General features: G+C 29.3%; 1 protein-coding gene and 3 non-coding genes across 4 annotated transcripts; 2 read left to right on the top strand and 2 right to left on the bottom strand.

Moving 5' to 3' along the window:
- Nucleotides 1-831: 831 nt before the first annotated feature.
- On the bottom strand, nucleotides 832-904 carry Trnaa-agc. Its single transcript has one exon. It is a non-coding gene; the product is annotated as a tRNA-Ala (tRNA).
- Nucleotides 905-1383: 479 nt separating this feature from the next.
- Nucleotides 1384-1455, top strand: Trnap-ugg. The gene has a single exon. It is a non-coding gene; the product is annotated as a tRNA-Pro (tRNA).
- A 7604-nt stretch (nucleotides 1456-9059) lies between these two features.
- On the bottom strand, nucleotides 9060-9133 carry Trnat-agu. The gene has a single exon. It is a non-coding gene; the product is annotated as a tRNA-Thr (tRNA).
- A 677-nt stretch (nucleotides 9134-9810) lies between these two features.
- LOC119681127 (attacin-A-like) lies at nucleotides 9811-10659 on the top strand. Its single transcript, XM_038094224.1, has 2 exons — nucleotides 9811-10050; nucleotides 10118-10659. Exons 1-2 carry the CDS (start codon nucleotides 9878-9880, stop codon nucleotides 10515-10517), a joined length of 573 nt encoding a protein of 190 aa, XP_037950152.1. The 5' UTR covers nucleotides 9811-9877; the 3' UTR covers nucleotides 10518-10659.
- The last annotated feature ends 3821 nt before the right edge of the window (nucleotides 10660-14480 follow it).

Below are 14480 nucleotides of genomic sequence, written 5' to 3'. Positions count from 1 at the left end.
ATTATAATGGCTACTATTACTTATTACTCTCACAAAAAAAAAAAGATACATAATATGCACTACTCAGAATCTTGTTTATCGCTTATCGCATCAACCAAAGCCAACCGTATTATAACTGATGTCAGTTTATTAAGTCATCTATAAAAACAATTTGACATCATTATCGCCAATCTATTCTGGCATCACTGAATAATCACTAGCTCTCTGAGAACACAACATGTGAAAAAACAATAAATTTTGATAAGCTCCATATATCGTTAGTTGAGCCGTTCCTTCAAGGGGGACTTGGCCATATAACACTGACTCATTAACATCTCCTTAAAGGTAAACAACCTGCATCTTTTCTATTTTGCATACACTTCATCTACACACATTCAACATCGAAAGCCACTGTGTGAGACTTGAACCCACTAAACCATCTCTTTGGAATGCAAGTGGAAGATTGCACCCGCAGATGCAATACCATTCCAGAATTAGGAGAGATAGAAAATAAGAGCTTAATATTTGTAGACAAATTCCTCTAAGCTAGGCATTATCTATAGTGCTGTGTAACAAATCCATATATCCGATATTGCAGAAACACATTATATCTTCAAATATGTTAGTCTTATATCACGTTATGTCTGTTAGAATATATAATAATACTTTTTACGATTGAAGAGTACATATTTGATTTCTCTGCTAACAACTTTTTTAGTAGAACTCAATAGCTTTTACTTTAATTATTGCATTTCGAATAAGTTGTAGAGCATTGTACTTTTTAATACTGAAGTATATAATATTACATGTAATAAGAAATTTTTCTTTCGAGAGGAAATAACAAAATAGATTTGGAGATGCGGGGCATCGATCCCCGTACCTCTCACATGCTAAGCGAGCGCTCTACCATCTGAGCTACATCCCCCATAAAAAATACAGTTATAAGTAATTTTTTTTTGGTTTCTAATAATATTTATATATTCAAAAAATAAACTATACGTTAAAAATAAATATACGTTGACATAGTGCAATACAAAAATAAATACGAAAAATTTAATCGTGTGTATCGTGACTAAAATTCAAACAAAAAACCAGCTAGCAATCTTTAAGTTTGTTCGTCCGAAAGCAGCAGATACTTATGCATAACATACAACAACTGTTAGTAAAAATATTGTATGATTATACATATACGTTTTATATATAATATTTACTTAAGGTGTCTCGGTTATCTGCACACTTCAGCTATTTATTTAGCGAAAGTATCTCATACGTAAGCATTGATCTGATAACACAACTATCTCAGTTTGTTTAAAGTCATCAGGTTCATTGTTTAAAAACTGCTATCTAGTAAGTTTTTTTTAAGTTTATAATTTTTATTTTGTAAATTTACGGTGTTATATAAGCGGCTCAATGGTCTAGGGGTATGATTCTCGCTTTGGGTGCGAGAGGTCCCGGGTTCAAATCCCGGTTGAGCCCACCTAACTTTTTTATCATTTAAGTCTACTTATACAGTATATGGTCAAGGATCTGTAGAGCTCGTCCAGAGACGCGTCATACATTTAATGCAAAAAATTGTTTGCTTTAATTTTTCTCTATCTTTTGAGCAATGAAATATACATTATTAGTCTCTCTATTGAGAACCATAGATCATTATCACATTAAAATCATTATTATATTGATCTCTGTGTGATATCTATTACCATTTCAAACATTCTATTAAAAAAAGTATTGAGGAAATAATTTCTTATTTTTGTCAAGATTATTATGTCAAAATTTATACACTAAATAGCATGACTACTATTTTTATATTCGATCTATATTTTCTCCGTGGTATGTTCATAAATGTTTTTTCTGCTCAATGCTCAATAGGCTTTGGTGTACAAAGTTACCAATCCAAACTAACCAAACTAATGCTTTGAAAACAAAGTAACAGGGGCTCATTGTGAAAGCAATTAAGAATCTTATACACCTTCGAAGTCCCATTACTCATATGACAAGATATGTAACAATTTAATAAAAAAATGTGTATTTTATTACTTCAATTTTATTGGATAATAATATCCAATAATTCGATCCAATAATACTCCGTAAAAGGGTTCACTGAAATCCTATAGTTCGTATGAACATACAGGACTTTTTCAGAAACAATATGCTAAGCTTTTGAGATATTTCATAGCAGTGTCTTTTACTCTAAGAAACAATTTTATAATGCACACTTGCGTGTCTATTTGGCACTAAAATTACATTTATTTTAATAATAAGTATTATTTTTTTTATTAAGTAAATGTTTTATATAATTCTAAGTGACTTCTGATTCTTAAATATTAAACACATAAGGGTTACTTAGGTTAAGTGCGTATTGTAAAACTAACCATAAGACACCTAATGAATCTTATAAAATCTTTTTAATTTAAGTTTTATGCTTTCTATTTTTCTATTTGACGGAATATCGAACTTGTTGTTATTGTTTCTGAAGCCATACCGAAATAGATTTGGTTCTAAATATTATAATAAGAGACCTTTAAAGTTTGCGTTAATTTATTTGTCAACTATATTTACTTTCTGCCCAAAATTGAGAATTGTATTAATCTTCTGTATGGAATATATTGAAGAATATATTCAATTTGTGAATACTAGATTTTTCATAAACACTAAAGTCTAAATTCCAAAGTCTTCTTCAATGCCAACGAATTACACTTACAGCTGTCTTCAGTAAACTCTTCTTCTGGGCATGTACTTTTACAACTGAGTGTGCCATCAATATACTTATCATTATTCCATTGCTGACGGAGAACACTTATAGGTAATGTTATCATTGCCAACTTAGCAGACAGTTTTAAATGTGTTTTTAAGTGTAAGACACTTCATGTAGATCTTCAGATATTTTGCAAATAATCCAATTAAATTTAGAGTATCAATTTTTTTAAGTATTAATAAAACAATTGCCTGTGGTTTAAAAGTTATTGCTAAAAATATAATAAAAACTATATGAATGAATAAGTAAACTTCAATTACAACTAATCGATTTATGTGGAATAAATTAAGCTTCAGCAAAGCCCTTGAAAAATTATTTATAACTTTTACAAAAATAGTTTCAATCTTATTTTTCTGAGAAAACTAAAATAAAAACCTTATCGCATTTACTTATCAATTGCTGAAAACCCCCTAACAAAGCAAATTGTTAATTAAAAAATTATACAAAATCAACAATAAAATCAACTACTTCCGTCCTTCCCTTAACTATTTTCACATCAGACGGACTAATCCTTAGTTGCCATAATAACAATAAAAACCACAAAACATTAAATTAAAACTGGCAAAAAATGTCTGCAAGTACAAAACAACAAGACAACTTCACTGAACTAAACGAAACGAAACTTTTATCAAAATAAGCAAAATTCGAATGGACAATAGCAATTTTTATGCTTTCTCGGATTGGACACCAATCATTGTGTTTGGTGCAAAAGGACAGCAGTTTAAATGCCGGAACCACATAAATTATGTTAATGCCTTTGGTATGCACGCCCACAAAATGTTTCGAGCAAATGGACAATGGATATTGTGCTAATAGTGTTTGTTAGACAAAAAAGGATAATCACAAAAGTACACATAAAGTTACTCCAATCTTCGAATATATGTTGATATCTAGTTTGAGATACTTTTGATGACAAAAATGAAGGCAAAATTTAAAAACTGCTGACAATTGCTGAAAATGAATACAGGACTTCTCAATAAAATATAATATAAATATTACTTCGCAACTTAACAAGTCCATTTAATACATACGGTTAGCATAATTATAAAATAAATATAATATATAATGGATGCAAGATTTATAACTTTTATAGAATAGTAGATAAGTTTCAGAACATAAAGCTTTCTTCTTAAAGTATCTTAAACTCAATACGTCAAATAAAGAACACATCAAATAGCTTACTACATAGTATTAATATTTTTAAAATTGATCTGATTCTTTAAAAAGCTAGCTTTAATCTTCAATATGTCAATATATCAAAAACAACTTCAAGAAGTTTTTTCAACCGCCAAGCAGTCCATTATTAAATTTACTTAAATTACTATTCCATCAAATTGTGATGAAAATTTTCCCTCATTCCTATGTAGTATTGCCTAATTAACCGAGGAATGTCTTCTGTTAAACAAGCTCATTTTCATCCTAAATCGTGAACCTTTCTTCTATCTAACTTTGTTTCAATACCATATTACAAATGTAATATATCTTAGATACTTTCTCTCCATATGAATTTTTTCGTTTTTTTTTATTCTTTGATATAAGCATCTAAAATTATATACAGCCAAACTTCTATAACTCGAAACACCATTTTGCAAACAAAAGGTTCGAGTTAAGGAGATTTAAAGTTAAAGAATTTTTCTATAATTGTATGTAATTTCCACTTAATGTAGGGTTTACACTCTAGTTAGTTCGCGTTATAGAAAATTCTAGTTTTAGAAGTTTGACTGTAATTATATAATATATAAATATATATAATAATTGTAAAAATTATAATATTTTTTAATAAATTCATATACTAAATGTAAAGTATATGAATATGTATTATAATATATAGCCACTAAAAAATATATATGTGTGGGTAAGAAAAAAATGCTATGCAACTTATATAAGATTCAGAATTTTATTAGCTTCTTAACAGCTATTTTGAGACCATTGATTTCAAAACTCTATAAATCCTCAGAGAAGAAGGACCATTTAGACAAGAAAGCTTTAATTCATTTTGACTATAAAAAACTCTATAAGTTTGCGGTTTATATATATATGAAAAGATCAAATAAAGTTATGATCATGTTTATTTTATTAATATAAATATAATTCATAACATATAAAATTTTAATTTAATATTTTAAATAAATAAAAAGACTTGATTTTAAATTAAAAGTATAAAAATATCGCGGTTAGTGAAAAATAGATGATTAATGCTTAACTAGTACCATGAAAATTACCTTATCTCTTCTACTTTCTAAATTGCTTAAAATTAGTAAATGATTCTTCTTTTCAACGAAATTATTGTGTTAAATTCAAAAAATTGCGAAAGCAGCTTCTTGCACATCAAAACATTTCATTCTATATAGTATTAATATAATCGTTATAGTATTTCTTGAGTATACAATAACTTTCCTCAACAGTTCCCTTAATTCTTTGAATTCCCTCTAGTGAACGAGATTTGTTGAAGTTTCTGCCATTTTACACATTTTTCAAATCTTTTTTCGGTAAACTGTTTTTTCGGTACTAAAAGTTGGGTGGATACTAAATCTCAAAAGTAAAGAATATTGATTGCATAATTGATTGTTTAATTAAGGGAGATTTGCAATGTTGACTTCGTTCTACGGTACCTGTTAATTGTCTTCTTTGAATATCATTTTGAAACGAACCTTTTTCGCCAAAGAAATGAGAATTTCTTTGCAAAAGTAGGGATGTTAATTTCTAACTTTGCCTCAATGAGGAGTTAGTGGATTGTCTACAGAAATGTAAATGGCCATATGCTCTAATTGTATGTCACAGTTGAAACAGTCCATTACTAAAATATTTACTGACTTACTTAGCTGCCCTTTACAGATGTTAATCAGTCTCGCCGCGATCAGTAGCCTCCTTTAGTCAATCTGATTGGCTATCGCCAGTTGATAGTATCGAGTGCTTTCATATCATGAGTAACTTGGTCCTTTACCCAATAATTCGGATATTCGGTACATTCGTGATTTCCAACACCTTTTTAATTGTAGCATTTTAAACTGTTTGCAGCTTTCTTGACTTAGTCATGTCAGCGAAAATATTGAATTTTGAATAGGCTTGACTATGCGAATGTCGCGACTTAACACATACAGCTTATCATTCTGTCTAAAGTGATACTCGATCCCAAGTATACAAAGAATGTTTCTTATATCTTTTTACCCAACAATAATGACAGTCGTCCTAATCAAGATTCTGTACAAAACAGCAGAGCAACCATATTAAGAGAGTTGCGAAGCGTTATTTTTGTTTCTCGAGCGAAATCTTATCTATCAAGTTGTAATAATGTTCGAAATCCATCACTTTCCGCTTCTAAACGCATTGTGGTGAGATATACCTCACCATTTAAAAAAAAAGAGTAAGCTTAAAAACTTATCTATTTTCTATGAAAACGCATCCGTAGAAACTCACCGTACCGCCTATTGCTTGGTCTCTCGCGTGCTCTAATAGATCTGTATTTCTTTTGTGTACTGCAAAAATTCGTCAAAATTTTAGTTAACCATGACTTGTATACAAAATCCCTAACCGTGTCAAGGTTCTTCCCAAAACCAACTAATCTGAAGAAAGTAAAACCACTAAACTATGGGACATGCAACTATATGCAGAGAAACGATTTGATTCTCTATTCAGATGTTACTATGAACATATCTTATCTCGAGAATAATTCTACTTTTTTTGTACTTCTAATAATGATGGCCTGATGTCGACCAATTCTTCATTATTTTAATTAAGTTCACAAAGAATCCATATGCCCAACTGCACAATATGTAGGGTGTATAATCAAAAGATTGTAAATATTGCAACATACATGTAAGGAAATTAGAAAAGGACATTGTCGTATCCGTTATATTGTTATATGTGCTACTGATTTGTGTTTGTCAATGTCTTTAATTTTTTTACTGAGTTACATTAATACAATGGATACCACCAATTGTTCCCAGGACAGGACGTACAATATTAAATCTATAAAATTGCTTTGTATAGAAAGAATTATATGTGCATTCAGATACATTCACTGCACAATGGAATTATTATAGTATTGCAGATATCTTCATACAATTTGCAATTATTATATTGTTGGGTTACATACGTACATAGAAACAATAAATATTTAACTATAACGTGTAAAGATAAGTAAAAATAAAATAAATTTATTTATTTATTTCTCATTTATACAATAAAAATAAAATAAAAACATTTTATCAGCAACATTTCCTTTTTAAAAACAATTGCACAATTATTTATTGTTGACATATTGTTTGTCATATAATATTATATGTATATGTTTGTAAAGTATTGTATTTCATTCTTGATATATAAAAAAAAATTTTTTGCAAAAACAAATATGCTGGGAATAATTTTTTCAACGAACTCTAATTGATATATAAAAATTTCATATAAAAGACAACAACTGGAAAATATAAAGCATTTAAGCTTTTGTTGGTAAATTCATTTGTAAAAATGCAAACCAAATTGATTTAATATTTTCCTTTATACTCGGAAATTTCATTTTTTTGTCCTGCCATATATCTCAACAGGCCGCAACATCCTGTTGTACATTTCCGTATTGTCGCCTGCAACGACAATGTCTGTTAAGCTGTTGCAATGACAACAGGTGTCGTGTGTCTCTAATATCGAAGCCTATATTCTGTTGCAAAAATAATACAAAAATCCCTTAGCACTGATATTTCAATAAAAAGAGAAAAAAATTTGTTTACACAATCTGACATCGAACCACTCAATTTGCACAAAAGACTTGGACATATTGACATTATATCAATGGAGTAGCAGTCGCCATACATTGTCATAGTCAGGGTGCATATTGCATGAAGTAATCATCAACAATAGTGAATAGGAGTCATACTGTCATCGATGAAATGTGAAATACTCGTATGTTACCAATATTTTTTTTCTGGCATATTTTTTTCTATTTCAAATGAACTTTAAAATAAAAATGATGAAAATTAAAAACCTAAAACTGATTTGAAATTTATAGGAGGCCGTATGGATTGTAAAAAATGTACAACTTTAAGCTTCTTTAATATAATTATTTTTATATTCTAACAAACCAAATAACGTTTTTTTTGTATATATGTGCAGAATTGTATACATGCTATAGAAAATTAGCTGAGTATATAGAAAATAAAAGAAAACACGGCTGAATTATCGCAGGTCATCTTAACCACACACAGAAAACAGTGCCTGTTCTTCACATTTAGTAATTTTCAGTTATCTATAGCACAAAACAGCACTAAATACTTAGGAATTCTTTTAGTTAAACAGCTCACATGGAAAAAACACATATTTTCTTAAAGTATACAACTGACTAATATATATTGGCTAATAGACTGATACTTCAAATTGTACCTGGAAAATAAAGCACTCCTTTATAAAACCATTACAATACCCAATTGTGGAGCTCAGCTGCTAAGTCAAATATGGATATCATTTAACGTTTCGAATTAAAACTGCTTAGAACATAATCCCTCCGCCCGAATATGTCACTTATAATACCTTTCATCGGGGTTTCAACATGTGATTTGTGGCAGAACATATAGGAAGAAATGATATACTTTGTCTCACTCATCTTTAAGACCAATCCCAACACTTTAGCAAACGAGCTACTGCAGCCATCTAGATTCCTATTTCGGATGAAAAAATTTTAGTCCAATAAATTCCCGATTTATAGGTCATTTTGTATTATTTATATAAATAAACGAATATTAATTAGTTAGAATATGGAGAAACAGTATTGGCTATTAGCTGCACTCATTTCAATTTTAGGTCATGTTAAATTAAATAAATGGATTAATTTTAAAATAAAATATTTTGCACCTGCAAAATAGAAAAAGAGAAAATATTACCAAAAAAAACATTATTTACATTAGTCATTTTTATTGTTAAAACAATGTGAAAAACTAATACAACATGACCACATTACACAATAAATCTATCTCCCGCCAACATAGCCCAATAATCAACTCATACTACAATTGAAATTGGAACCATGAGAGTACAATGATACATCACTTTTGCAGTAACCTCCCTAAAAGGAATTCATTTCAAAAATTAAATACAGAGAGGTATTATTGTCTTTATTGAAAAAAATTGTGCCAGTTTTGGTACAAAAAACTTGCTATAAGTATGTGCCTAGGCACCTATTATAAATCTAGTCTTTAATATTTTATTATTAATTATAAAATATATTCTGCAATAACGTAACGCTGGAAATATATAAAATATATAAATATATTCAAATTTTATTTGTTTAAAAGTGAAAAAACCAAAAAAAAAGTTCGCAGCTACAAGTGCGAACTGTAGGCCCCGGCGAGATTCGAACTCACGATCTCCTGTTTACTAGACAGGCGCTTTAACCAACTAAGCCACGGCGCCCATGTGAGGTTTGTTGAACGAAATACTTACAGAAAAGTTTTGCCTTGAAAATAATTAGAGAAAATATTAGGGTTATAAAATAAAATCACCTAAATTTTTAAGATATGTTGATATGAAGGTCAATGCTATGTTAAAGATATATTTTTAATTTAAAATAGACATACATATATGAATATATATGTATATGTATAGAAATGATTAAATATTAGATAAAGTGCCATATTAAATACGAACAAAAAATTCTGACGTTTTCAGTTTTATGTGGCAATTCAATTAAATTTCTTATAATAAAATATTTTATATATATAATTTAATTTTTATCATATTATGAAATAATATTTTAAAAATTTTCATTTAATTGGGGATCAACTTTAAAATTATATTTTATTAAAAATCACACAAAATTCTTAAATTGGTTCCGACCTCAATTCTTTCTTCACAATATTAAATATTTGTCATACTTCTTCTATTAATACATAAACCTACATATGTACGTCTATATGCATTGCAAACACAAGATATTTCTAAATTGGAATGGGAACCACTTTGGGGATTTTTCGCAAAAGAACTGCATTAATATATGAGAATGAATGAGTAAATGTAAAAAAGAAACAAAGAAAGCAATAAAAATTATCATGGATATAAAAACTCAATTCAAATCTCAGAAATGCAACAGTTTCAAACTAACAGCGATAAAGACTACTTTAAAAATTTCTTTGGAAAACTTAAATATTATATCAAAAAATGAGTACAAATATTGGTGGCACAGTAACAACCGATCCAAGCGGTAAACAGAACATAAACGTGCAAGCAGCGCACACAATTGGCAGTGATAAGGCTAATCTAAGTGCTGGTGTCTTTGCTAGCGGTACTCCAGGCGGAAATGTTACTCATGGTGCATTCGCTGCTGCAAATACGTAAGTTATTGTGTTTTATGCAGATGTATTTTATAATTTCCATTTCTCCAAACTATATAAACAATAGCGATAAAGGCGGTATTGGCATACAACACTCAACAACTCCTGGTTTTGGTAAAACAATGTCAGAAAAAGCACATGTCAATCTATTCAAGAATGATCAACATGCTTTTAGTGCTACTGCGTCCCACAGTCGCACGCAGATGGAAAATGGCTTAAAATTTGATCGTGTAGGTGGTGGTACAAATTGGAATAGTGCACAAGGCCATGCTGCCTCAGTGGGTGTCACACATGTGCCACAATTCAATATGACCACATTAGATGCTGCTGCCAAAGCAAATCTTTGGACTTCACAAAATAAAGCCTCAACTTTCGATCTCAACGCGAATGCTAGTCGTCATTTGAATGGTCCATTTAAGGGACAAAATAACTTTGGTGCAGGTGTAGGGTTTACACATCGATTTTAGTTAACAGTACTACATTCGAGCAATTCAAGGATTTATATCCCTTATTAATGCTTACACAATTATCTAAATAATCGGTATACACTTTTAAATTACATATTAATAATAAAATACTCTTATTTAACAAATTAATGAACATATATTTACGAATAAAATTATTATATATAATTAAAATTCTGTACTCTGTTTTATTGACTATTACTATTGATTTACTATTATTTTTCATTAAAAAATTAATTGGAAAATATTGATGTTAATTTTACTATATAATAAACAGTTTCAAAACTGTTTGTACTATGTGGTATATGTCTATATATGTAAACTAAATATAGAAATACATACTCGTAAATTATATATATCTATATATATTATATATATATAGTCACATATTGACATATCGACATTGACTTCTAAGCGGGTGCCAAGAACTTTAGAGCGATCTTACATGTGATTTCTACAGCGATTATGCGGGAGAGATCTCGCAGCTTCTCGCTCTCACGACCGCTGAATAAGTGTAAAGCACATGTAAGGTTAGCTTTAAGAAACTTTGAGCTTTGCTTTAATGTTCGGAATTGTATAAAAATTAAAAATATAACACTATATGCTCGCAGTTAAATTGTTCACTAGTTTAGATTTGGTTTAAGAAAACATTTTCTTGGATTGTTGAAAATAAAATTAAAATACAAACTATATGTATATTGAAAATTATTATTAATTTGTTGTTGAAAACATTTCTTAAATTATTTAAAAATAAAATTAAAATACAAAACTATATATATAAGATATATACAATTCTATTTATAAGTGTCCACAATCTTTTCTGAATACAGAAACCTATTATTATGATTCCAGAGTCTAAGAAATAAGATCTTAAGTGACTTTTGTTGATTTTAAGTTTTTCTAAGGAAAGGTTTTATATATTTTTCATAGGTCCATACAAAAGAAAAATCAGTTTTCAAATACTTGTATAATGATTGTCTGTTTATATAGAGCGTAGAATTCGTTTTGGTGCTTTCATTTCCAATGCAAATTTTTCTGTTCTGAAAGCGGTCTGGAAGCTAGTTTATCATCAAATAGACTGCAGAATATATTTTAGAGTATTAAATAATAAAACTGATTTTCGTATAGCAATTTATTTTGAGCATATCCGACTCAATCCAACTAATTTGATTTTGGTTTTATAAAGTGTATGTTATGGTATTGATATAATGGTCTACATATCATGACTATAAAAATATTAACTAGCATTTCGTCTGTTAAGATCGTAGCGATTAATTTGTCGCGGCTGGTATATTGCTTATTCTAGTGCATCCAGATTTTTTATTGCCTTTTTAATTCTGTAATATCTTGTAGCTTGATTGTCTTGGAAGTGAGAGGTTTAGTTATAACGAATATTTTCTTTGATTTGTTACTTTATTGCTATGTACATAAAATAATATTTCAATTATAATTTTAGCGATTTTGTCGATTTTTCCTTGTATTATTTGTATTAACTTGTATTTGAAACATGGTCATTGTTGATAACATGATCCATAGTATTTGACATATTGGTGAGCCATAATTCAAATGAGACTTAAGCTTATACATATCTATTTTTTCCAAAGTCCAGATTTCCATTTTATTGACCAGAAGAATGGTTGACCAGTCGAGAATAGTATTGACCGGAAACAGCATTTCAGAAAATAAATTTGTTAGAAGATTTTGTAATTATCTTGAAGGGTTTGCTATATAATACACATATTAAGATCGGTAAGTAAATAATGACACCAACATTAGTTCCCATATAACACGGGCACTGCAATCTATAGATCTCTGGTACTCAATTTGTCGCTTAACGAACAAGTCGATAAAAGTCGACTAAAGTACTTTTACTCCATAGTGTCTGTGATCAATTGGTTGATGCACTGTAACAAGTGTTCCGGTGTTGAATTATGATAAAGAGTTCTTCAGGTGATTTACGGAAGTATAGTTTAAAACTCAGCACATCCTCTTAGCGATATATACATTGCATTTGTTTTAAGACAGCATAGCTCTGAATTAGTTTGCGTAATCACAGAATCAAACAATTTCAGCACTCTGTCTTTGATATACTTTTGCACATTCCCGATTTTCAAAACCTTGTATGTATCTTTATTTCTGATATAGCGTAGTGCTTTCAGCATACTTCTCAATACAATATTCTCATAAGTATGAAGGTTTCTACTGTGGGTGAAATATCGTTGCCATAAGACACACAACTACCTTCGTAGTAATTTATTAGTAAATATAACTATGTATAAAGTGTAGATATTTAAGTTTTTCATATAACCATTTACATATTAAGGCATTTATTTCACTCATTCGACAACTCTAAAGCGTATATGCAAAGTATTTCAATATTTGTTATTATTTTTATTACATATAAAGCTTATATAAAAAAATCTATTGCCTTGAAATATAAATAAAAATAGCAACAAACCATCCAACCGCACAATTTGGAGCCCAAGTTTATTCTTCAGTTGACACTGTAATGCTGGCTGCTGTGTCTCATCTTCAACGAAATATGCTTAGTCAACGTAACGTTAAGTGCCATAAAAATAATTCAAAATAAATTGCTTTACATAAAAATTGGCCAAAATGCTGGTAATAGACATTATTACGTTGGCTCATATTGGCTTTTTCAACCAACAACCAAACCAAAAATGTTTGAAATAAAAAAATTATTTATAAGGTGTATAATTTGGTAATAATAATGCGTATCATGAAAATTCATCTACGTTATTAATACTCGTATTATGCAGACGTAGTATTTCAAAATTTTGACTGCAGCGAGTGAAATTCATTCAACTCATAAATAACAACCAAATATAATAAAGCATACTTATGGGCGTCTGCCACAAAAAGTCTTCACTTTAAGCTCAAATATAAACACTTCAAACTGAATGAAACAACTTAATCATAAAATTTCGACAAAGTCATGTCAGCTGCTATAATCTCACCTTAATCCCTGCTAAATTGTACCTTTTTCTGTGGTTGCTGATAAGCAAAGTGGCGTAAGTCAATATTATAGATGAAGTTATTTTTATTTATTTATCTTTAGGATTCACCTTTCTGGGTCTTAAGATCCCGCACAAATAAGTGCTTTAAGAACTTTGGACGGAAAATTTAAATTAGGTAAGGAAAATATTTAATTCTTTTTCGCATTTGCAAATTTTGACAGATTAAGCAGTGCAAGGGAAAAATATGCTAATTTTATTTTCTTACAATAATCGCGTCTTTATGTCATGTAATTATGGTCATAATCAACTTGTACAGACGGACATTTACTTGTCGCATTATCGTTTATAAGAGTATCCATTTTTTTCTTATCCTGTCAGAGTAAAATGTTTATTATTGTGTAAATTGCTTTGATATGCTAATTTTATATTCACTTTATTGCGGTTACTTTTTATATTGTTTTTGCTTTTTGCCACATTATGTGCACATATACTTATAGATTAGGATCTTTAGAAAAACTTCCAAAGATTTAAACTTTTATATTAGAAAAAAGTTAAAAATTAAATTTTAAAAGTAACAATCATAATTATATCTTATTATGTATCTTAATGTATAAGTATTCAAATCGAATCAGAAGTTATTTCCAGACGTTGGTCGTTGTAGATTCTCGGATCAATGTGGTGTTTTTGAAGAGGAAGTGTAGTACTGAGCAATTATAAAGCAAATAAAATAGATCAAGAAACATCACTTTTTTTTCTCAGAATACAATTTTTGCGGGACAAATGCTTCATCATAAATGCATTCAATGTTTCCTGATCATATGCGGTGACTCTTAAGAACCTACGCTCATTTGTTAAGGGTCTCTACTACAGCAGCGATCATACCATTACTGGCCCGAATGAGCGCCTTTTGGTCTTAGCCAATTATTAAGTTTAATACAATTAAGTTTAATATTTTATTTATTAGTTTCGAGCCTCTATGATATGATGC

The sequence above is a fragment of the Teleopsis dalmanni genome, chromosome 2, assembly GCF_002237135.1.
Source record: "Teleopsis dalmanni isolate 2A chromosome 2, ASM223713v2, whole genome shotgun sequence".
NCBI classification, from domain to species: domain Eukaryota; kingdom Metazoa; phylum Arthropoda; class Insecta; order Diptera; family Diopsidae; genus Teleopsis; species Teleopsis dalmanni.
The sequence above is the reverse complement of the archived record's forward strand: the minus strand, read 5'-3'. Positions and strand labels throughout refer to the sequence as shown.

What these genes read in the sequence shown, in the direction of transcription:
- LOC119681127 (XM_038094224.1), top strand. Translation starts at nt 9,878, where the DNA reads ATGAGTACAAATATTGGTGGCACAGTAACAACCGATCCAAGCGGTAAA. An exon ending in GCATTCGCTGCTGCAAATAC is followed by an intron (nt 10,051 to 10,117) that starts GTAAGTTATTGT and finishes TATAAACAATAG; the next exon opens with CGATAAAGGCGGTATTGGCA.